General features: G+C 36.1%; 1 protein-coding gene across 3 annotated transcripts in view; it reads right to left on the bottom strand.

Annotated features, from left to right (window-relative positions):
- Positions 1–24,899, bottom strand: part of raly (RALY heterogeneous nuclear ribonucleoprotein) — an 87,508-nt gene that overhangs the window by 1,045 nt on the left and 61,564 nt on the right. For 2 of the 3 annotated variants that reach the window (XM_059559776.1, XM_059559777.1), the window contains 7 exons: positions 13,214–13,493; positions 10,645–10,717; positions 8,980–9,027; positions 6,161–6,318; positions 5,626–5,739; positions 3,052–3,221; positions 2,839–2,883 (listed from right to left, as the gene is read on the bottom strand). In XM_059559776.1, the coding sequence (XP_059415759.1) occupies positions 2,842–2,883; positions 3,052–3,221; positions 5,626–5,739; positions 6,161–6,318; positions 8,980–9,027; positions 10,645–10,717; positions 13,214–13,469 (861 nt within the window). In that variant the 5' untranslated portion in view covers positions 13,470–13,493 and the 3' untranslated portion in view covers positions 2,839–2,841. The remainder of the gene's footprint in view (positions 1–2,838; positions 2,884–3,051; positions 3,222–5,625; positions 5,740–6,160; positions 6,319–8,979; positions 9,028–10,644; positions 10,718–13,213; positions 13,494–24,899) is intronic. The other variant, XM_059559778.1, reaches the window with a different exon arrangement.

Here is a 24,899-nt window from a genome sequence, read left to right as displayed (position 1 = left end):
ATATATATATTTTTTTTTTTTTACAATATTTTGTGCATAGAACAAGTCATTAATATTAATATGGGTTGAAAAATGTGCTTGTCATTAAAATAATAATGCAAAAAAATCCTAAAAACAGGCTTCATTTTCCTAATGCAAAATATGATTTATTTTTCTTTTGATTCTGGGGTGAAATAGGACCTGGGTGTTTTAGCACGAGATTCAAACACAACAGCCTGAAAGCCAATGTAAAGTACCTCTGAAAGTCTCCTAATGCAAAGAATTTCATAGAGGCAAGCGTGACCAAACACTAATTTGTGCTCAGTGTGATGCTAACTTTGATTTGACCTTTCAGGGCAACTGCAGTTGGTAGAATAAAGAGGACGGCGGAAGCTCCGTTACTGGTGGCAATAAGATTGTGGTCAGACAAATTAGTCGGACAAACAGATTGGTGATCCACAAACAACACACAGAAGGATCAGGTGCAAACCACCATCAGATTCCACTTTGTCCTTTGTTTTATGTAGCCAAACATGTGGCAATGTTTCTACTGAAACAGCAGAAGTTGAGATTCTACACCTTGAAAACAGATTAGTAAGAATAACCACAGCTTCTTCCCTTTATTTTGATAAACTTTATGCTCATAGATCACACACAGGGATGACGTTGTATGTAAAACTCTCTCAGACCACCAAAGAAGGACCTGATAAAGCAATTCTAAAATAATTATTCCAATCAGAACGAAACTGTTCTGACATTTACTTCGCAAATACCCAGTAGTGTTCTCTCTCTGAATAAAAACAAAAGAGAGATCTGACCTCTGGAGAATTTACAAAAATGTATCTCAGGGTACAAAACTCATCTTCTGGATGAACATTATTTTCTTAAGCTGTCTGGAGTTTTGTTGTCAGCGAATTTATGAAAATATACATGTGCCAATACTGTAAATCTGACAAGAACTCAAGAGGTTTTTAGTTTGAGATAGTTGTTTTGTGTGAAAGTGTTAAACTGGATTTGCTCACCAGTATATTTGAGCAAACATGTAAACAAAACCTTTTGATGTTTATTTTGAACAGTATACACTACTAGTTTGGGGTCAATATGATTTGAATTCAATCATTTTTAATACTTTTATTCAGCAGGGATAAATTAAACTGATCAAGACATTTGCATTTCACAAAAGATTTGTATTTCAAATAAATGCTGTTCTTTGGAACTTTCTATTCATCAATAAGCCTTGAAAAAAACGTACCATGGTTTCCACAAAAATATTAAGAAGCACAACTGTTTTTGAAATTTATAATAAGCATCCTAAAATGCATCTAATCAGCAAACTAGAATGATTTCTGAAGGATTGTGTGATACTGAAGATTGAAGTAATGATGCTGAAAATGTAGCATCACAGGAATTATTAAATTACGTTAAAATATTTAAAATGCAAAACAGTTATTTTAAATTGTAATATTTCACTTTTTATTGTATTTTTTGTCAAATCAAATTCAGTGAGCATAAAAGACTTTCAAAATCAATAAAAAAAAGTCAACCCCACGTCTTTCAATGGCAGTATATAGATTGCTGTATGTTTTAAAGGGATAGTTCACCCAAAAATTAAAATGTGATGTTTATCTGCTTACCCCCAGTGCATCAAAGATGTAACTGTTTCTTCAGTAGAACACAAACTGAGATTATTTTACCTCACACCATTGCTGTCTATTACTCTTATAATGTAATCGGATAGGAATCACGGCTAAAACATACAAAAAAAAACACACAAAAAAAAACACACACAAACAAAACCAAATGAAACCCTGCGGCACATGATGATACATTAATGTGTAAAGACAAAACGATCGGTCTGTGCAAGAAACGGAGCAGTATTTATACCGTTTTTTACCTCTGATTCAAGAAATGTCTGAACTGTTAAAACTCTCCTGAGCGCATTCTTGAGAGGCGTCAGCAAGCGCGTGAGGCATCATCTTCTTGCTTTATGGCGGATCGCAGACTTAATAGTGCATTACTACCACCTATCTCTCAAAGGGACCAATGACACTCCAAGTTGAGATTGTAGAAAAAGTGTCAATGGTCAATTTGAGAGATAGGTGGCGATAATGCACTTATAAGTTTGCGATCTGGCATAAAGCAAGAAGAATAAGGTGACGTCTCACGCGCTTGCTGCTGAGAATGCACTCAGGAGGCTTCTAACAGTTCGGACACTGCGTGAATCAGAGGTAAAAAAACTATATAAATTCGGTTCAGTTTCTTGAAGAGACTGATTGTTTAGAGTCTTTACGCATCAGTGTATCGTCATGAGCCAAAGGGTTTAATTTGGATTTATTTGTGTTTGTTTTTTGTTGTTTTATTGTATGTTTTAACTGCGATTCCCATCCACTTACATTATAAGAGTGATTGACTGCAACGGTTTGTTCAAAATCTTGGTTTGTGTTCTACTAAAGAAACAAAGTCACCTACATCTTGGATGCCCTGGGAGTAAGCAGATAAACATTCATTTTTGGATGAACTATCCCTATAAATCTTCTTCTGTGCGATGTTTGGCTTGAAAATGTATCTTTTTGTTAGACAAAACATTCAAAAGTCCTTACAGCTCAAGAAACTCCCAAATGACATCCTGCTGTCATGCTTAATCGATCTTTAGAGACACCAAACTGAACTGGATGAATTACCCTGTGGACCCAGATTTAGTGGTTTGTACTCACTAACTTCATTTTTACAATCTGTTTTCTGCATGAAGAACAATCTTGGTTCGATCTCGAAACTCAAGCTTGGAAACTTGTAAAACATCTCATGGTTTGAATTATCGCTGCAATCCAAGAATCCATTGTCCTAGCTTTGAGTTCTTGCCTTTTATTGAAGAATGGAATCCATTTCAGATATGTGATTGTTTTCCTGAAGAGAGAAGAGATAAATCATTTTTTAGTGACTGTAAACTTTAACATTCATGCGGTACTATGTTTGAGCGTTTGATGATTTATAAACTGATACGTCACAGTGTTCTTAAGAACATATTCCCTACTTTCATAATCTCTGGTCTTCTGACCTTACAATATAATTTACGTTTCTCAATTCTCCAGCTTCTGTCCATACATCTCGTACCATGTCTTCATCACAATCCTCGTGTGTGTGTTCCTCGCCCTCCTCCACATCACTGTGCTGCAGTTCTTCTGACTCTGAGCCGGACTCATCCTGGGACAATTCACTCTTCATTTCATCTGCCTTCTGCAACTCTGTACACAGACAAACATGTACATTTACATCCACAACATCAACAATTAAGATACACTTCTATAACTGGTTCTGTAACTTGTCATCAGGCTTTTTAACCTTGTAATGCCTGACACACAAAATAATAGTCTGAAAATCTAATTCTTTTAAATCTAAAAAACAATGTTAACATGTATCATATTTGACACATTTGGCTTTTATGGCTCATATAGTACGATATAGTCAGAATATTAAGCTCATACTTAAGGATTGTATTCAGAAGCCCAAACTAAGCAAAAATATGCAATTTGGTGCAGATGTTGATATTTCTATGGCCAAGAAGTAAGCTGAAAATATGTAATCTAATTAATTACCTGATGTGGTGATTCATTTATCTTCTAATAAAATTCACATCAAATTTGGTTGAGAATGTACCCACAAAAGACTATTTAAAGCCATTGTTTTTTCCCTTTAGATTTATTAATATGTAATAATATAAATTAAATAAGAAATTATACTGCCAGTAGGTGGCAGCAAATGTCATTGATTGATTGATAAAAAATTGTTTATTAGTTTAAATGGTTGATTCATCCAGGAATGAAATGGCTCTCTTTTTGAATGGGCTATTGAATCATTGGTTCACTTAGATTCATTTAGAAACTGTGTGTTGCTTGGAGACGCACAACAGTTCTGCAAAAACAACATTGTCTAAAATCTAACACAATATTTAGTTCCTATTTACTGAACCATATAAAATCAATAGCACACTGCACTCGTGCTGTTCGAAACTAATTCTAGTTCGAAATTATTAAGTGTAATTTTTACACTAAATCTTATTTTTTTTTGTAAATAAAACAATGATTATTAAAGTATGTTTTACCGGAAAATACCATTTCATTTTTTCCATTTCAAAATTTCACATGCAATTCAGTTCGTTACTTGCAATTTCTTTGTAATTGTTTGTGACATTTACTATCAAATCATGGGTGAAAATTCAAAGTTTCTAAGGCAAATTTACTTGCTAAAAGTTATAAAATATCAATCATAGGGCAAATGCATGTATTAGATTGTGCACCGCAGGTTTTTCAGAAAAGTTTTGATGTGTTAATAATTTAGAGGCCTTTGAAATGTGCTGATCAAACATGATACAGTAATCCTTAGAGTGTTAAAGATACTGTGATTGATTTCAGCTGTTGTAATGAGGTAACTATCTCTATTTCCACTGTTTAAACACAGCGAGTATGTCAGTGTGTTGTTAGGGATTATCTGTTCTCTCCAGCAATGGGTGAACCACGGTCCACAGTCCAAATTCTCACATCCTAAACAACCAAGACACCTCTGTCAGGACACATTTCAGGAGCAGACGTGTAGAAAATCTTGCCAAGGTAAAGAAAACCTGGAGCTTGCTTTAATTTACACATCAGCCCGGTTGAAAAGTTATGAGAAGCCCAGAGTAAGTGCTAGTTGACTTTCCTCCCTCATCCTCAACAGTCAGCAACACTTACATACATGCACAGAAATGTGCTCCGCTGTGGCAGAGGGACATCATCATTGATTAGCCACAAACCATTAAACACATCATAATTCATAGACAGACGATGAAGGAGAATGAAACTGGTTTCCATGTGTAAATAACCACAGGAGACATGCTGCGTTCTGTGTTTTTTTTTTTTTTTTGTCACCGCTGAGTGTGTTTGTATGGAGAGTAAAATGCTTGCTGGGGTTTCCATATTATTAAAAAAGCCCTCTGAAAGCTTTACAAAAATAATAATTACTGCGAGGAAGATACAACAGGCGCATTCCAACAACCCTGAACTGTCACCAAACAACCATAGAAGGGAATAATATGTTGTGTGCATACTGTGTATATATATATATATTTATATATGCATTATTGTTTATATGTTTCTTTCATCAAGGATAAAGAAAATTTGCATGAAAGTGAAAAAAGACGTTCATATTGTTACAAAAAATTTCTATTCAAGTAAATGCACTTTTGCACTATTTATCAAAGAATCCTGAAACAAATGTATCTTGGTTTTAGATGCAAAATGCACTTTTACATGGTGTTTGCATATGTATGTCTCTTAGCTGTGTGCACACAACCACCCTACAATGATAAAAATTCATTATATCCTTTCTTTTTAATCCCCAAAAAACTCAATTATCAAACTTTATTTTTTTTAGGAATCTTTGATGAAAAGAAAGCTTAAAAAATAGCATATAATTAGAAATAATTATATAAATAGAAATCTTTATATCATAATAAATGTCTTACTTTTTATCATTTTAATGCATTCTTGCAGAAAAAAAGTATTTACTTAAAAAAAAAAAAAAAAAAAAACCTTACCGGCCACAAAATTTTGACCAGAAGTATATGTTTGTATGTATAGCAGTTATACAGACATATGACATATAGCATCACACCTGTGGCACAGTATTTGTCCTCCGTGATCTGGTCGAGGCGTCCCAGCAGCGCGTCGATGTTGGACTTGATCTGTGTCAGTTCTGATTTGATAGCTTGCAGCTCGGTTGATTTCACTGCTCGCACGTACACACAAGTATAAGAAAAGAACACAATGTTTTAGATTATTAAATCAGGTTTATGTATTGCCATGTAACCAAAACAGAAATAAAGCAATGCACTGGTATTTGGTTGTGGAACTATAATAGAGCACTGACAAGACAAAAGGTTCATCTGCTGTTATTTAGCAAACACAATAAATCCTAAAGCTGGTATGTTAATCTGTAAATGGCCCAAAGGCCAGTTCAAGAGATTAAGCAGTCCATAAATCATCTCAGTGCACTGAATCGGAGGAGGATCTTGAGCTGTCACGCAATGGAACCAAGGTACGTTTCTGGACATGATCTATCTTAAAGATCTTTTGAGGTTTCATCATTCAACATACAGTATGTGTAGGTCAGTAACACATCAAACATACAAAATGGAAACTGAGCTTACACTTGTGTTTGACAGTGCTGTTGGGAAGGATAGTGGATCTGGTCAGGAGTTTGACAGGTAAGGACTTCACCCTGCGGACGACCGGCACTGCCACACGGGGGCGCTTTACTGGAACCACTCTGGGCACCGGAGATACTCTGCCTCGGTACTCAAACAGCCTGGAGACAGAAAGACACACATGAAGAAACTAACTGCTTCATGCAAGCACATGACTTCTATCCATGAGAATATAGATCATGTTTAGGAAACTGCGGTGTTTGTGGCTTTTAATTTTATATGTTATTAATAAAAAAATAAATCAATTTACTTAAAAACTTTACTGCTAAACTTTTGAGAAATCATATTTCTCAAAGTAAACACCAAAAATACTCAGGGACCACTATAGGGCTACATTTCTCCACAATATTCAGATAAGTGGTCAATAAAACTTTTTTAAAATGACATATTCTTAAAGTACGACAACCAGGATGTCCGAAATATAAAACTATTACTTTAAAAACTTTTTTTTTTTTAATTCAGCAAGTTAAAAGAATTTTTGGAAAAATATAATTATAATAAAATAAAAATTATAATACATGTATAATTTCACTAATGAAGATAAATATGAAATAACGTAAATACTGGATGAAAAACAAAAAACCTCATTATAAATGTTGTACACTAATTACTAAAACTGAAATATAAAACTTACGAAATAAATTTAATAAAAATGAAAGCTTAAAATATGAAAATAGAAGCTCATTCAAAATTTTGAAATACTAAAATACCAATTAAATAATATAAACACCAAATTAACACTGGTATTATCTTTTTTTATTAATCCAGTCATCTTTTTGTAAGGTCATCTCATTTGCTTTGTTGTTTCATATGTTGTTAACATATGAACATAGAAGTTAACAGAAGAAGTGTGCTCATATATTGTTAGGGAAAGCAAGAGTGAATGTACTATGGATGTACTAGATGTACTGTATGGATGGAACAGGTACAGAGGTACCATCATAAATTCATCATTTCATGAGTTATGAAGTGCAATCTTTGAGTCACCTTACGGTGAGAGCATACCTGCTTTCCATCCATCATACAACTCCTCATGAACAGAGCGGGAGATGTGTCTGACTCAAAAGAGCTCAACAACTCCATCTCATAGCGTAAACTGACAGCGTACAGCTTTGCATTGTGGCCGAATTAGCTGACACGAGGCCAAAAGTGAATAGTTTGCAATCCAAGTCAATCCTAGAGCTCTGCTGTCAGGGATGAAGGTGATGTGGCATTAATGAAGTGAGAGAAGAAGATACTTTTGCCTTCAAAGAGAAGCATGTCTGCTGCCCTGACAGGAACCTAAAAGCATCCAGCTGGTGTGCCACATGCCATCTACGTGGCTTCACAGACTGATCCGCAGTCCTAGAGATCTAAATTATTGGATATGTTTGCTGTAAAATATCGACTGCAGTCAGCATCGCCCTGAGATGGCTGTAAGTCAGGGAGCAGAGATCACAAGAGAGATATCAATAAACATGTCAACTTATCATATGGACACAATATCCCACACATCTGCAAACAAGTACGTCCAGCTGAGTCTCGCAGCAGGGTTTCCATAGCTACTACCGAAAAGGGACGCTGGCCAACCGCGCGCTCGCCGAGCCAAAGTTTGCTTAACGGGTTGTGGAGGGAGTTCTTGTGAAACGCATATTTTTTCCTCCGTCTATCTTTCTGCAGCTTGCAGCTGTGTGTGTGAGTGTTTTTATGAGAGTTCCTTTAATTCTGCCAAGTTGTGAGAAAATATATTATGGCAGGAAGAGCTGTGTTAGAGAGAGAACATTGTGCCTGACTTCAATACAAGTCACTGCTGGGTTACTGCACTAAAAAATGCTCCATATAAAACCTGACTGCTGGGTTAGGAGTTCAGGTCTATTTCAGAATGGGCCAAAAGTGCTTTTGTACTTTTTGTACTATATGAGTATTTATTTCCTTAATAAATAGATTTAGTGTGACTTAATGCATATGACAAACATTTAAGCAAATAGTCTCTTTCTGATGGTTTTATCCAGCAGTCACAAGCTGTTGGATGTAGTTTATCACGATATGATAAATGATTAAAAGTGACCGTAAAGTAATTTATAAATGTTAAAAAAACATATTTCAAATAATTTTTTTGAACTTTCTGTTTATCAAAGAATCCTGAAAAAAGCATCATGGCTTCCATAAAATTATTAAGCTGTTAACCGTTCTCAACATTGAAGATAATAAGAAATGTTTTTTGAGCATCAGATCAGCATATTAGAATGATTTCTGAAGGATCATAAAACAATTCAGCTTTAATATCACAGGAATAAATTACACTAATATATTAAAACAGAAAACGGTTTGACCAAATAAATGCTGCCTTTCTTGCTTTCAATTTTTTTTTTTTAAATGATCACAAATGTACATAAATGAAGAATCAGAAGTCTGATAATATGCATATTAAATGTTAACAATATCTTTGAAATTTAAAGTTAAATGGCTATAAATGTCAATTTTATAATCAGAAATTGTGTAAAATGTCCATTTATAACAGGTGTATTGGTAAAAAAAAAAAAAAATAAAAACAAATAAAAACCGTATTGTCCGTCACGATCACATACCCTGCTCTGGAAGTGTGCACACACAAACAAATGGTGATACAAACAGTGAAATGCTGCTTGGCCAGTCAGATTTGAGAATGATGATGATATTGGCATATTATTATACCTGGACTGTAAGTTTATGCATCCTGGATGTGACTTTAATGCAATCTCCTATGTTTCAACAAAATCATTTGTGCAAAATCATGGACTTACCTGTCATAGAAGTCATCTCTGTAGTAATCATAGTCAAAATCATAACCGCTGCAGGGATTAAACAAAAAATACATCATTTTAAATCTAGGTGAAATGAAAAAAAAAAAAAATTCACATTTGCAACATTAAAAGGAGACAAAAGCAACCTCCAGTCATTTTCAACTTAGAAGTTGTGATGCTTTTAATGGATAAAAAGCAATTGCACCTTTATTTAAAAGGAGATACACTATACAGGGCAAGTTATCACGGTTATGATGCAAACATGCAATTTATTTACATGTGCTACTTTTATTTGAAATGCAAAAATTAATCTAAAACAAGCCGCTAAAACATGCACTACTGTGCGAAGGTTAGGGGTCAGTAAACTTTTTTAATGTTTAACAAAAAAAAATGCAAACAAGCACATTTCTATTTAGGGCCTGAGCACCGTGGTTTCTCTGTTTCTTCTTCTCCAAAATGAATCACATTTTTGAAGGCCTAAACATGCTTGAAAACTCATAAAATGTTGCACACACGCCAGAAGTCGCAATTTCTTTATATTTTGTTACGTCTGCTACAGTTTTCAGAAATGGGTGTGGCAAAATGGCTGTCCTGAAATCATCTACATGCCAATATTCATTTATAAATCACAGCGCCACCTGTTGGCAACAGGAAATATGTTTTGTTCTTACTAAAACATGCAATGTACAATCTGCCCTAACGTTCTTGTTTGATAAGAGTCTTGGCCTAAAGACATCTAAATGCCAATATTCCGTTATAATCACAGCGCCACCTGTCGGCAACAAGATGTGTCATGCTTTACACTACCCTCAAACATACCATGTTCATTCTGCACAAAACTTCACGTTTGATAAGACATCTACATGCCAATATTCAGTTATAGTCATAGCACCACCAGCTGGCAGCAGGACGTTTGGCACATATAATAATTTGAAATATTCCTCCTCTATTTACCACTTTAAATGCATATTGGCCACCGTTCGCAGTTTTCCTAAAGCCAGCGGGTGGAGATGAGCCCAAAGGCCCTTTTAATGCTGCTTGCAGCTTTAACTTAAAATATAATTTATTCCTGCGATATTAAAGCTGAATTTTCAGTATCATTACTCCAGTCTTTAGTGTCACATGCTCCTTCAGAAATCATTCTAATAAACTGATTTGCTGATTTGAGAAAAAATCCTTGGCCTTACTGAGAATAACTGACCCCAAACATTTTGAATAGTAGTGTATTTTAATTTATAATGTACTATACACTATTCAAAAGTCTTTTGAGTGAATAAAGGGATGTGTGGCCAAGTACATGTGGCCAAGTATGGTGACCCATACTCAGAATTTATGCTCTGCATTTAACCTATCTATCTGAACACACACAGTAGTGAACACACACCTGGAGCAATATGTCTTAGCAATACTTTACCCCTTAGCATTCCTGTGAAATTTGCAGTGTTCTGTGGGTGTTACAGTGGAATGCTAACAGGTTAAGCAGCGAAATAATTATAAAACATTGGAATTAATAAATTGGAAAATGTAATAGACACAGTTTTTGTCAAAATAAGCTCACATGTGACAATTCACCCCGGTCTCTCCTATAGAGTATCTAAATGTGTTGCAAACTAAATAAAATGTTAAATTGGTTAATAATACACTCTACTCTCACTCTGCATTCACCTGTATAATGTTGCTGCAGTTCTCTTTAGTCCTTTAGGCCTGCTGGGTTTGGGTTCACCTGCCATGTTAATATCTGTGAACAGAACCGGAAAACATGCATTCAATCTAAAGTTTAATTTTTACATTAAAAAAATGCAGATTTAAAGAAGTGCACAGTGTAATTATATGACAAGAGCAGACATATGTATCTAACAATGACAGATGGCAGAAGTCTTCAAAGTGACATCTGCAGCTCTTTGATAATTGTAAGTTACCGGGTGCACTTGAGGCTGCTATCTAATGACTCTAATTATCACGGTGAACTGACATTATGGACACTTGTTGTTAAGTGGGAGTGCTCCGATTTGCATAACCACATGCTCGATGTGTCCACCAGAGGGCCCTCGACACCCACTCAACCGGTATCTGTGCTCTTCCCCACATTTCAGCCTCCAGAGTCTGCTGGCTTCCACTTTATAACAACAATGACAGAAGCAGAGAATACTGGATAGGCGCGAGGCACTGGAAGACATGGCTCTGTCACCCGATTTCATATTTCCAACACTCAGAGGTGAGGTTTGAGACAGTGAGAGACGCCAGGGTTTAAGGGAGAGATGTCAGCCGTGATGATTTCCTTCAGCTCCGGGACTGATTGGCCAGTAGGGAACGAGTGGGGCCGTGAGAGTGACAGGTCACCGAGGCTGTCAAGTGGAAGCCAAAGGCTCCGTGGAGCATGAAACAGCAGCTAATGTGACCGCTGAAAAAAACATGTAGGCTATGTCATCAAGCAGCTGCAGAGGGCTGGAGGGCAGACGAGAGATGGAGAAACAAAGATTGGAAGCGAAGGAGACAGAGATCGAACTAAATCGAGGCAAAGACATAAAAGGTAGAAGCGAGCAAATGAACAACTGTCTGACGTCCTCAGCGTGACACGAGCACCTGCCGCTGACACACCTGTCCTGTTCCTCATTTATCTGAGGGGGGTGGGGCATCAGCGGTCGGTTGCCCGGATACCATCCCAGCTGAGAAACCAATCAGTTTCTAGAGGTCACCTTACAGAGGACGCACCATTACTGGCTGGTATGACGAGGCTTAAAACTACTTGATAACTGAAATAGCGCGGTGATAATACGACCCTACACTGACTGTGTGTAATTAATTTGAAGGGCACCATTAAGTGGCACACACATATATATAGACTTCACAGAACTTAGCTAGTGTGTACTCTAGGGCATGGAAGCAATTGTTTTTTGGTAAAGCTATGTTTAGAATAACAACTTTCAATATCACTCTTGCTATTTCCAGTAAAATAGCATTCATATGTGACCCTGGACCACAAAACCAATTTATACATCATATGAAAGTTTCATAAATAAGCTTTCCATTGTGTATGTATGGTTTGTTAGGATAGGACAATATTTGAAAATCTGGAATCTGAGGGTGCAAAAAAAAAAAAAGCCTTTGAATTTGTCCAAATTAATTATTTGCAATGCATATTACTAATCCAAAATTAAGTTTTAATATATTTACGGTAGGAAATTTGCAAAATATATTCATTGAACATGGACTACTTGATCAGACTGCTGTTCAATAATAATATTATATAATATATTACATAATTATATTATGTACATAAATAGCAGCAACAACAACAATTATTATAGTATTATTATTATTATATTAAATAACAAATCTGAATAAAGAATTCTAAGTAATTGTTTTTGACAGATTAAAAACAGTAAGCTGTAAACAGTAAATAATAGTAGGTATAAATTACTATTAAATACATAAATCATTTTATCAATTAATAATTATATAAATAAATGCATCATTATTACAGTATAAATACAACAAAATAGCGATGAAATAAATGGTACAGAAATATAATTTATTATATTTAATTTTTTTTTATAATGACAGATTATAGGTAATTGAAAATTGTAGGTAACTGTTTTTGATGTTTCTGCAATGTATCATACTACTGTTTGAAATGTTTATCATTGCATACATACTCTTTCACATACTATTAAAAAAAAGACAGAAATGATGGCAGCATCCAGTATCCAGTAATTAGTATTATATTAATTTAATTGCAAACACAAGCACAGTGCATGCTAACAAAATCCCTCTAGTAAATGCCCTACTTTTATAAAAAATAATAATAATAATAATAATGTTTTAGTACAACTATTCAACAACTACATGAAAAAGCTCAGTACAAACTTAAAATTAACTGAGGTCAAGAATCCTGAAGAGCAGAGAATGGCGCTGATGTCACATTGGACACTTTATAATGTTGATCTACTTGCACTGCACTATATTGACCGCACTTTGAACCCATCACAGTGATGGCCACAGGAATCTGCCATCAATAAATATTAATCTTAACTGCTTCAGTGTCATGGGGCTCGCTCTTGGCAGCAGTCATAGCACATGCTAACCAAAACTCTACAGGGTGCTAAAAAAAGTCAGTTTGCTCCTACAGCAAGTGTTGTGCAATTTTTTATAACCTTGCAGAGATGATTGTCGGATGGAATATATAACACACCAATACAGTTCACTAACAGATTCATATTATTGTCCAACTCACCGAGGGTCTGTCCGGCAAGCACACGTCCATTTTCTCCAATGACGGCTCCACGAGCGTGTCTCTCATTAGCGTACTGAACGAAGGCATAGCCTTTATGAACCGAGCAGCCCAACACACGGCCGTATTTGGAGAAGATCGTCTCTACATCACTCTTTTTCACCACCGCTGTGTTAAGGTTGCCGATAAACACACGTGAGTTGATCGATTTGGGGTCATTTTTGTTGGTAATGTTGCTCGTCTGGACTTTCAGCGACATCTTGGTTCAAATGTAAACAACAGTCTGGGGAAGAAACAGATCACAGAAGTTCAGACCAAGAGCTGCATAATTAGGTACATTTTGGATACTGTGAAATGAACAGAACATATTGCTGATTGAAACAGACAAAAATGTATCAATTGTATAGATTTCTTAAAAAAGTGGACTTAAAACAACAAGCCATGAGCGGTGTTACAACTGCGTTTGTGATTAAACTTCCACTAATTGTGTAAAAACACTTGATTTTATAAATTATAATAACACAAATATGTTAACTTTTAACACAATAAAATGGTAAACTGTTCATTTTCAACAAATTCATACAATAATAATTCACATTATAATTATTCATCCTCAAAATGTGTATTATTAGTATTTATTATTATTATTAACATGATCTTAAAAGTATTATTTCAAAGTAATATAAATAATTATTTAAAATAATATAAATTATTTATATTCTGGTAAATTATATAAATTAATATGAATAAAAACAATTATCATTATTATTATTAAAAATGTTGAATAGGCAATATTATTTACAACATACTATTAAAAGTTATATGTTAAAAATTCTATAATAATGATAATAAATCATCTAAAAATGTATTTTTAAAAATCCTCTGTCAGGTAATATAATTACTTCCCAAGCCAGACAATCCACAGAGAGATATGAAAGATAGACCTACAGTATTTTTGGGGCCTTTAAGGTGCTGATTTTGCCCTTGAGCAAACATTACTCTATGAATCATGCTGAACATGAACACGCCCTGACCTATATATCGCTTAATTAATGAAGAAGTGATCAAAGCTCTCCTGACACCAGCACAGCACGTCTGATGTACTCCATTTCTCACAGGCAAGACCGGCTATGCCCTACGCAGTAAAATCAGACAGAACTGTAATTAGAACACTGATCAAAGTGTTAATGAACGACCAATCACACGAGATCGCCATTGTATCTCAGTTGTTTCTTCTAGACTGTAAAGGGATTCAACTGAGAGGAAAGTGAGACATACTTTTGCTTAATGGAAGAGTTCATCCAAAAATGACATTTCTGTTCCACTTGTTCCAGACCTGTATGAGTTTCTATTGAGCACAAATATTTTGAAGAATGTTGGAAACCAAACAGCTGATGGTGTCCACGGACTTCCACAGTTTGGTCACCAATATTCTACAACCAAAAGTCTCAGAGATCTCATTATGAACTCAAACATTTCTCATTTCTGAGCGATTCGACCCACATAAATGTTTAGTATGACACCCACTATTCCAAGTCCAATCAAAGGATAAATTACACAGAGCTAAAATGGACTGCATTTCAAAAGATCAAACTCCAATCAATAGAGAGAGTTCCTCTGAGAAGGCTCTGCTTTGCTTCTCATAAGTCTTATAGTGAAGGTACATAAGAAGATAAGAGTATTTTGACCTTATTATGAGGACAGAAAAGAAGTCTGAAGTTAAAAGACATGGTGCTTCTGACCGCTGCAGAAGTGACAGACCGCTGTTCCTTATTAGCAGCGTTTGAGTGCCGCCGAATGTGAAATCAGGAGAAAGTGAAGACCAAACTGCAAGTCTTTCAGGGTCAAATGACTGTGTCTCAGGTATGACAGAAATAAGGTGTTCTGTGAGGGCCATTCAGACTCCGGTTCCCCTCTGACAATGTCTGCTAATTACACTGTATTTTCAGAGCAAGTGAACAGGAAGGTCATTTAGTTTCTCCTCTAATTACTAGCGCCTCTGTACACCTCACATTGCTGGGGATTGTACTTGAAGTCTTTGAAGCATGTGCTGTCTTTCTCTCTTCCTTGTTATAATGACTTGGGCAATAAAGGTTTTTGATCTGTGCTTTTTGCTGCATGCTATCATCCCGCTCGCACAAATAACTAGCCAATTCACAACCAATCCTGCCTCCGTGGGGCCCATTAACACCTGTTAAAGAGTTTCTAAAGAGTTTGGTAGTTGAAAGCGAAAGAAGGTTTAGAGATCGTGGATTGTAATTAAATGATCGATTAGACTGGGACAATACTGGACCGGATTCCTACATCACGCCATGTTGGACAGCATCCTGACAGAAATCATTCATGTGGGTGAAAGACTCACTTAATGAGATGTGGGTTTCAGCTAGGGATGGGACGATAACCGGTTTTATTGATAACCGTGATAAAATGTGCTGAAGGTTAGTAATATCGTTTAAAAATGAATTATCATTAAAACCGTATCGTGGTTTTAATAACTCGCTATTAAATCATGTCCAGCCAGCAACAGTCTGACGCAAGCGCAGCGCACAATGTTTTTTTTGTTTTTTTTCGAGAAGGAATGGCGAAAGTCAGTGACTTTTCTATGCTTTTCTATGCTTCTACACTTTTCATTGTAAGGAAGGAAATGCCACAGAATTTAATCTTTCTTTAAATTAAGTGCATAGAGTTGCTTGTTTTATTAGTTGTTTGTTGATTATTAAATATAAAACTTGCTGAAATGTTTTCAGTGTGAGCATCAACTAACTTTCATCTCGTTTCAACAAAACCGTGATAATATTGATAATCGTGATAATTTTAGTCACTATAATCGTGATATTAAATTTTCATACCGTCCCATCCCTAGTTTCAGCGCTCCCATTTTTTCTCATTATGTCATTCACACCATTAACCCATACAACCATATTATTTTGCATGATTTTAATCGCAGTGAAACCAAAAAAAAAAAAATAAGGATGCACCACTTTGGACATTTTTGTCAGATAAAACAAAACAAAAAACTACAGGGTGATACTGATACTTTGTCATTTTTCCAATTTGAACTTTTTTCTTTAGAAATATACATTTAAATGAACACATAATGTTATCATAACATACAAACATACACCTTTCAAAAGTTTGGGTGTTAAAGTTAAAGTGCCCCTATTATGCCATTTTTAAAGTTGCTAATATTGTTTTATGAGTCTCCTAAAACAAGTCAAAAAGCTTTTTTTTTTCTCAGAAAACAGATTTAATTTGACCTCATTTCTAAATTATTCATAAACGACTCATGCGAAGCAGTTTAAAGAATCAGTCTCTCTAAACCCCTCCTTACTGTGAGCCCTCACTGCTGTGATTGGTCAGCTTTCTCTACTCTCTAGTCTGGATTGGTCTACCGCATACAAGGCGTTTCGGAAATGAAACGGCAGTTGCCATAAGTTGCCAAAAGATGGTATTTATTGTAGCTTACCAACTCGAGCTGGAGTCTGATGATGAAACGGTTAAACTGGCTGATCGACTGATTCACAAGCACGACTGGAGCAGGACATTTCTCAGTGGTTAAATGTCAAGTATTGACAAGTTTGTGGTAATTACGAGATGTGATAAAACAAATTTACTCTCACAGTGTAGGATACATTGTCTTCTCGACATGATGTTAACCACACAGAAATTTTACTGTGTTTTTGGGCAGGTAAGTTGGTGACATAAAACATGGGCGGTTATTATGCAGATGTATTACTTCGTGACGTAGAGCCATAACACAATAACATTCAAATTCCTGACGACTCGTTTAGGCAATTGAGTGCCGATTCTTTTTTTTTTTGACAGACAATAACTTTAGCTATCGTGCATTGTCGGCTTCACAACTTTGCAGATAGTTTAAGGTCACATACAGCTACATGACACACTGCATGAAAAGTAATAGTCGAAAAGGCATAATAGGGGCACTTTAATAAAAAAATACAGGAAAAACCCTAAATGAAATATTTTCACTATAGTGCTGTCAAAATTAACGCATTAATGCATGCAATAATTTTTTTTTTAGTTTAATGCATCAAAAATATGTAATGCAATTAACACAAGGGCTGAGATGTTGTTAGGCCATTTAAAACATGTAAAAACAAATTTTCTTGTCCTGCCAGCCATTATACTGTGCTTGTAGCCATGGGTGTAGAATGAGTGGCAGATGTGTGTCCCCTTATGCAGTGCCAAGAATTCCCTAATATGGACAAAGACATCCAGACATTTCTGTAGCTAAACTGAATAAAAACCAGAAACATTTTGACTGATGAAATGTGAATACAATAAATACACGATTGTGACAATATATGCTTTATGTGATTTTTTCAAGTCATCTTCCGGTAATAAATAAATAAAATATATGAATGATGCAGTGCTATTGACATATCATTTATTACAGTACAGAAACTATAAAATATAAGCACATTTCTGGCTTATTCTGTGATAAAAATGGAAAAAGTGTTTGTAGTATAAATCAATCATTAAATTTTCAATCGTTAAATATATAAAACAGAAAATTTCCTAGAGACATCGGTATCAGTGATACTCGCCTTCAATCATAAAAAAGATGCCATTAAACAAATATTAAAAATATACTGCTTTATGTTGTTTCTACATTAATTTGACATTATTGCAATATAAAAGTATATTTAAAAACTTGAATGTTATATGGGATCAATTTCAGAAAAAACAAACAGATTATTAAAATTTTATTTGACTGTCAGCACTAATTATTACGCAGCATTTTTAAAAATTACTGTTTTCTATTTTAATATTTTTAATATTTCTATTATTTTTAATATTTTAAAATGTAAATTACTACTGAAATATATTTTTATTGTAGCATAATACATTATAAATGTATACTGTCACTTTTGATTAATGTAGCCTTGCGGAATAAAAGTAGGAATTTCTTAAAATAAATCTTTTATTGACCCCGAACTTTTGAATGTAAGTGTAGATATTCTATTATTATTCAAATTACAATATTTTCAAATATATTATAGTGTTTGCACTTCTAAACAATAAATCCCAATTTTTTACCAACTTTAGAAAACATAAAAACAGTATCATTGTGAATATTACAATTATAAATGCATGTTAAAACACACAAACACATACACACATACACACAAACACATTACAAAGACTTCAGAAGTTCAGGTAACTTAAAAGCATTCTTATTTTATTTTACATATGTTGTTATATTTTTTTTAATTATTAATTGTATTGTAAATTATTGTTGATCATTAATAATTAGCATTTTTAATGCCTATGGATTTGGTTAATAATTGGCAAATACATCATTGGCTAAGGCATCTCTACAAACATTAAAAGCTGGCATATTTAATTAGCAGTAATGTGGTGAGCAGAAGGGACAGTTTTTTAACAGTGTAATGGATGAAATTAACAGAGCAGAGATTGGATTGGACAGACTCCAGGCCAAACAGTGGCACGCTCCATCAGGGACAGAGACACCAAACGTTCTCTCTCTTTCACACACACACACACACACACACACACACACACACACACACACACACACACACACACACACACACACACACACACACACACACACACACACACACACACACACATCTCTCTCTCTCTCTCGCAGGCCGTGCTGTGGGGCGAGCATGTGACTCTGGCACGCAAACGTTTGACTCTCCAGAGATTTGGCAGCGCTGTCCCACTACACAAGTTTCCCAGAAGCAGCTGCTTGCATTGCACAACACACTAATACCAGGTTATTAAAATGTCCGGGGGGCTGAATTTTCAGCAGCTTCTACTGCTGACCTGAAACCTGTTTTGCATTTTGTAGTAACAGTCCAAGTTAAAGTGTGCTGGAGGTTTGCATCTTATACTGAACTCTCAGCACTTTCCGCATACTGATAATGTGCACACACAAGTACTTCATTCACTCAGAACACATTCAACACTTGAGATGTAAAATTACAGTGTAGTTATTTGCGGTTCATTGACTGTGGGTTAATCTATCGACTGCAAGACTTGATGTGAAAGTAAACTGAAACCTTGGCACAGTTAAAACACAAAGAGCAATTATACTGTACACACTACCCTTGATCAACTCATAATGCTGTACAAATTGAATTCTGTTTGACTTTACAAAGTCATGTGCTTGAACTCTTTCTTTCTCACACACACACTCAAACAAACACACACTCAAACAAACACACACACACACACACACACACACACACACACACACACACACACACACACACACACACACACACACACACACACACACACACACACACACACACACACACACAGAGTATTTAAAACTGCACATGGTTGATGGATATTATTTATGTTCTATTTGAGCTTGTGCCAAAATCATCCCTGTCAGTAATGGTATTTTACAGACAGTTAAATGTGTTTGGAGGTCACTTAATAGCTCATTAGGAATGAGAGAACCTGCTCCCCCCACCTCACATACAAACCACAGATGTTACCGGTACAAGCACGAAACTGCCTGCTACCTTTCCCTGAGATGTTGCTAGCCCTCTGTTGGAATCAAACAGCATCAAATTGTGTTTGGAAACAGTAGCCTGGGAATTAGGTTTCATCCACGGTTGCCCAAGGCAACTAAATCAGAGTCTGAGCATTGAGGAAAGCATCAATTCATCAGCCAATCAGGTCCTCAAACTGTCGCTTTGTACCGAGTGCAGTGTGCACAATTGTGGTGCAAGCAGGAATCTAAAGAGATTTCTATGGCATTTGATTGTTAAAGGAATATACCACAAATCTTTACTTTCTTCTGTGGAGCGCAAAGATTTTGAGGAATGCACTGGGCTGCGTTGTCCAAAAGCATCATAAATGTAGATTGTAAAATGAAAGCATCATAACAAACACAAACTACAGACTGTACAAATGAGTTTCCGAAGAAAACTGGCACATATTGCACATCTTGGCTTGGCTTCTTCTTCTTCCTTTGTGACACCCAAGGGCGCACTTGCTGGCGCTGCAGTGTTGTGCAGCATCGCTGTCACCTATCACTCAGGGGATGAAAGAGCAACCCACCGCTTGATTGGTGAATGTCCCTCAAGCATAGCTCTCACCTCCCTGTTGTGCACCTCCATACTGGCAACCCATCTGAAACTTGTTATGCTCAGTATGTCACTGCCAGTATCAGTCAGCGGGTCTCAGAGGAAAAGCTTACACCTCGTACCACAGATCAAAATTAAACACTGCAATCAGGCTGATTGTGAAGAATAGATTGTTCTGCAAAAAAATATCCCAATAAATACACACTACTGTTAAAATGTTCAGGGTCAGTATCAGAATCAGAAAATGAATGAACAGAGTGCTTCAAAATTCAGCTTCAAAAAAGGATTCAAGCACTCCTTTATAAAGTAATATAAAGTAGTCTATAACTCATTGACTTTTGCATTTCTTCCTCACACACAGCTATCATATGGCTTAAAAAGCCTTGGAATAGAGGGCATAAGTCATAAGGACCGCTTTTAAAATATTTTATCAATGTGTTATTGTGATTTTTGAACCTGACAGCCTCATTATAATACACACAATGGCCAAAACATTATTCGAAATTTCTTATTTTGTGTTTCACAGAAGAGAGAAAGTCAAATCGATTCGCAACAGCACAAGGGTGAGCAAATGATGACAGAATTTTCATTTTTAGATGAACTATCCCTTTAAGTCAGACAGCACGCACGGTTGGTGGCTGTCTGTATCAAATTTATATCTCTACTCCCTCCTCCTCCAGAAAAAAAACAGGCACGCATCCGCTCCAAATTCTCTATTTTCTTTCTTTTCGACTCAGAGGGCAGGTGTTGCCAGAGATAAAAGAGAACGCAGAAGAAACGAGTGTGCTTGTTATGATGAGGTCCCTTCTCATCCCTCCTTTTCCTTTTCTCTATCTCACTTCGCTAATTTCCCGTCAGCGTCTGATGTCTTGCTTATTACCAATGGCCTCTGAATCCACAGAATAATTAGCCAAGGAAAATAAACACGGGGTGCCCACGGATGCATGAAGGTCACTGGGTGTCATACTTCACCATGAGCTGGATGACGAGGGACCTGCTGCAGAAGAACAGATGACAGTATTGATTATTTTTCCTCTAGTTTGAGTTATTGGATCTGTGCGGCGGTTGCATGTGCTGGTTGGCAGCACTGGGAAATATGCTTCAAATGACTGGCACCAGCTATGTTTCCTGTATATATATCTGTATATATAGATATATGTATGTGGTTGTATATGTTTGTGTGTCCTCTAATCACACAGATAGTGTTTGTTGATGTCTTTAGCTGTGTATGTTATTATCTTAAAAATCATTATTTTAATATGACAAGTTTTAATTTTTTAACACAATGTATTTTATATATTTGTAATTGCACAATATTTCACACTGATAGCGAGTGTTGATATTCAGGCCGTTTTTGCGAGAGTAATGACACTTTTATACAACAGTTTAACAAACAACAAGTTAATATTGGGTAACTTATGTACAATTTAGGGAAAATATTTCCAATTACTTTCTTTATTTTTTGCTCTGACAATGAAAAGATGAAAAGAGCTCCATGATCTGATCAATACAAACACACTCCAAACATGCCACAAGAGACTATACAAACAGTCAAAATAAGGAATCTCTGAAAGAAGGTAAAAGTGGTCAAATGGAGAAAAAAAGACTTTCAAAATTAAAAATGTAAAAGCAGACACTTTTCACCCCCCATGGATAATGTAAAACGTATACTGTATCAAACCAAAGCACATACAAAAATATTACTAAAAAGACTCCTATTTTACATAAACTCATCCAAGTTTGCCCAGAGACAGAGAAGACCTTTTCCCCGAGACAGCTCTAAATGGCTCCAGGCTACATCTGGTATTGCTGATAAAGTCTTGCTGTTGCTCTTCCAACCGGATATATCATAAAATTATTGGGCTTTAGGACTCCGCAGGCTGTTCCTTTGGGAAGTCTGACTTTCCTCATCCTCAGCTGAACACTACTAAATCAACAAAGCAGCAGCACTTCTGTGGCCTTTGTAGACTAGCTAGGCCAGAGGGCACACCATCACTAAGACGCCAGGGAAGATTTGGGCCCTCTGGCACTTTTTATCCAAGTTACCAAGGCTGGTCCTTGGTTTATAAGAGTTAATGCTGATTTAATGTTGAGAAAACTCCTTCCCCCTCTCATTCTGTATGCATGCGTATTTTATAACAAGAGAAGTGCTTCAAACTGTACATAATAAGACAAATACAACCAATTCCATTAGCCTCATGTTCACTCTGCAGATTTGAAACAAATTAGCCTACAGCAAAATTGCCCAAAGCAACAAGAAGCCATGTGTGACGAGTGGGGCGAGGCCGAGGGATGTGGGAACACGAGTGAGGCCGGTGGAGTGATTGGGAAATCCGCTACACCTGCGACCCACCACCGGTCTTGAGTCCCACAGAGGAGATGGAAGGATATAAAACTGGAGCGACGACAGTGAAGGACGAGAGAGGACCAGGCCTGGTCCTCTCTCGTCCTTCACTGTCGTCGCTCCAGTTTTATATCCTTCCATCTCCTCCATGGGCCTCGAGACCGGTGGGACGAACAGGTGTAGTTCATCTCCAATCACTCCCCCGGCCTCGCTCCCATGTCCCTCGGCCCCGCCCCACTCGTCACACCATGTTAAATCTCCGCCTTTTATTTTAAAGTGACATGGCATAGTCATAAATATGCTTAACATTGTGTCTCGGTAAGAATAGAGACTTTTTTGCTTGTTTTATTTACTAGAAAAGCTGTGCGCTTTTGTAACAAAGCAGAGTATCATAATTGGTGATGCATGACAAGGCACTTGCTATATTGTATAATATTACTCATAATCAGGGTTAGGGGCTTTGAAAAATGCTAAACTTAAGTGCATAATTTTTCCTGCACCATTTGTGCCTTCCTGTAGCTCAAACAGCACAGCCATGGCACTAGCAATGGCAATGTTATGGGTTTGATTCCCAGGGAATGCATGCATGGAAAAAAAGTAAAACTTGAATGCAATGTAAGTCACTTCGGATAAAATTGTCTCCCAAATGCATTAACATAAATGCTATGGACTTGAATCGGAAAGTAACCACACAACTCTCCGAATACAATTGCAACCATACAGAAATGCCTTGGCAACCACCCAAAAAACGTTAGCGATGTAGTGGTGGCTTTTGCACAAGCAAGCATATTTTCTTCAGAAGATGTAGGCTAAAAATCTTGTTGCATACTTTAAATATGGTTAGTTTAGTTGTTTATGCTGGTGAATGCACTTAAGCACTTTTTAGTGTTTGACATGTTTTCAAACCATATTTTAGGTAGGTCTTGGCAGACACTTTCATACTCAACTGATATAAAAGTGCATATATTGTGCATGAATTAGACTTCAAGATGCTGTAAGCATTTTTTTTAATACACCGGCTCTCTGCCAGTGACGTCATTTGGAGAGGGACCATCTGTTTGACTTGTTTTTACATTTTTCCACTTTAAAAAAAAAAAAAAGAAATGTACAGAAAGTGCTTTCAGCAGATTTATGCATTTAATTATGCATTTAATAATTTATTCCTGTGATGCAAAGCTGAATTTTCAGCATAATTACTCCAGTCTTCAGTGTCACATGATCCTTCAGAAATCATTCTAGTATGCTGATTTGCTGAGAAACATTTATTACTATTATCAACGTTGAAAATGTTATGCTACTTAATATTATAAGTGTTTTTTTTATTATTATCTGATGAGCAAGTTCAAAAGAATAGCATTTATTTTGATGTTTTGTAGCAATGTTAAAATCTTCACTGTCATTTCGGATCATTTTAACGCATCCTTGCAAAATATAAAGTTCTTAGTGATCCCAAATGTTTGAACATAGTGTAAATATATTCAGTCCATTCAAACAATGCATTAATTTAAGATTAATTTAATATTAAAGCTGAAGCTAGTAAATGGACTTAGTAGAGGGACCTCTCCAGAGCAACCGTTGAACTGACCAGACATCTCATAATCTTTAGAGTATACATCAGGTCGGAGAATTAAGGATGACCCAAGCAGAAAGCACTGACTTGACTACTGCATCAGCACACAATACTATTCACTAGAGCACTTGAGACCAGCACAGCGATTCTATCTGACAAGCTACAGTAACATTCACCTGAGCTCATGCAATTCACTTTACTGCCAGAGAGACTAAAAGAGCAGCATTTTAAAGACCACCCAGCAGACCACTATATATAGCATGTGTTGACGGCTGGACCATTTGTCAGGATGTGACAATCCAAGTGTGGGTTAATGCAGAGGGAGAAAATACACAAATTAGATGCAGGAATGGTTTATAACAAACAAATACACATTCTGAGAAAGTATCTACAAGCTGTGTTGCCCATTTTTTTTCTTCTAAAGGTGTTTATTATTCTGTTGGATTAGAATATTGTAAATAATGCACACTGGCCTATTTAAAACCATCTGCTGTTTGGAGCGACTTTTTATATAAAATTTTAAAACATCACAACCTGACCCCCCCCCACCTCAAATCACTGAATTAGAATTAGAATTTGCTGTAACAAATAATATGACATTAAAAAGCAAGCAAAAGTTGACTTTTCAATAGCATCAGAAAACATTCACACATTCTGTTTTGTTTGAGGTGCAAAAGCATT

Source organism: Carassius carassius, chromosome 10, assembly GCF_963082965.1.
Source record: "Carassius carassius chromosome 10, fCarCar2.1, whole genome shotgun sequence".
In the NCBI taxonomy this organism is placed as follows: Eukaryota; Metazoa; Chordata; class Actinopteri; order Cypriniformes; family Cyprinidae; genus Carassius; species Carassius carassius.
Note: the sequence above shows the minus strand (reverse complement) of the source record. Positions and strands in the feature narration are given on the sequence as shown.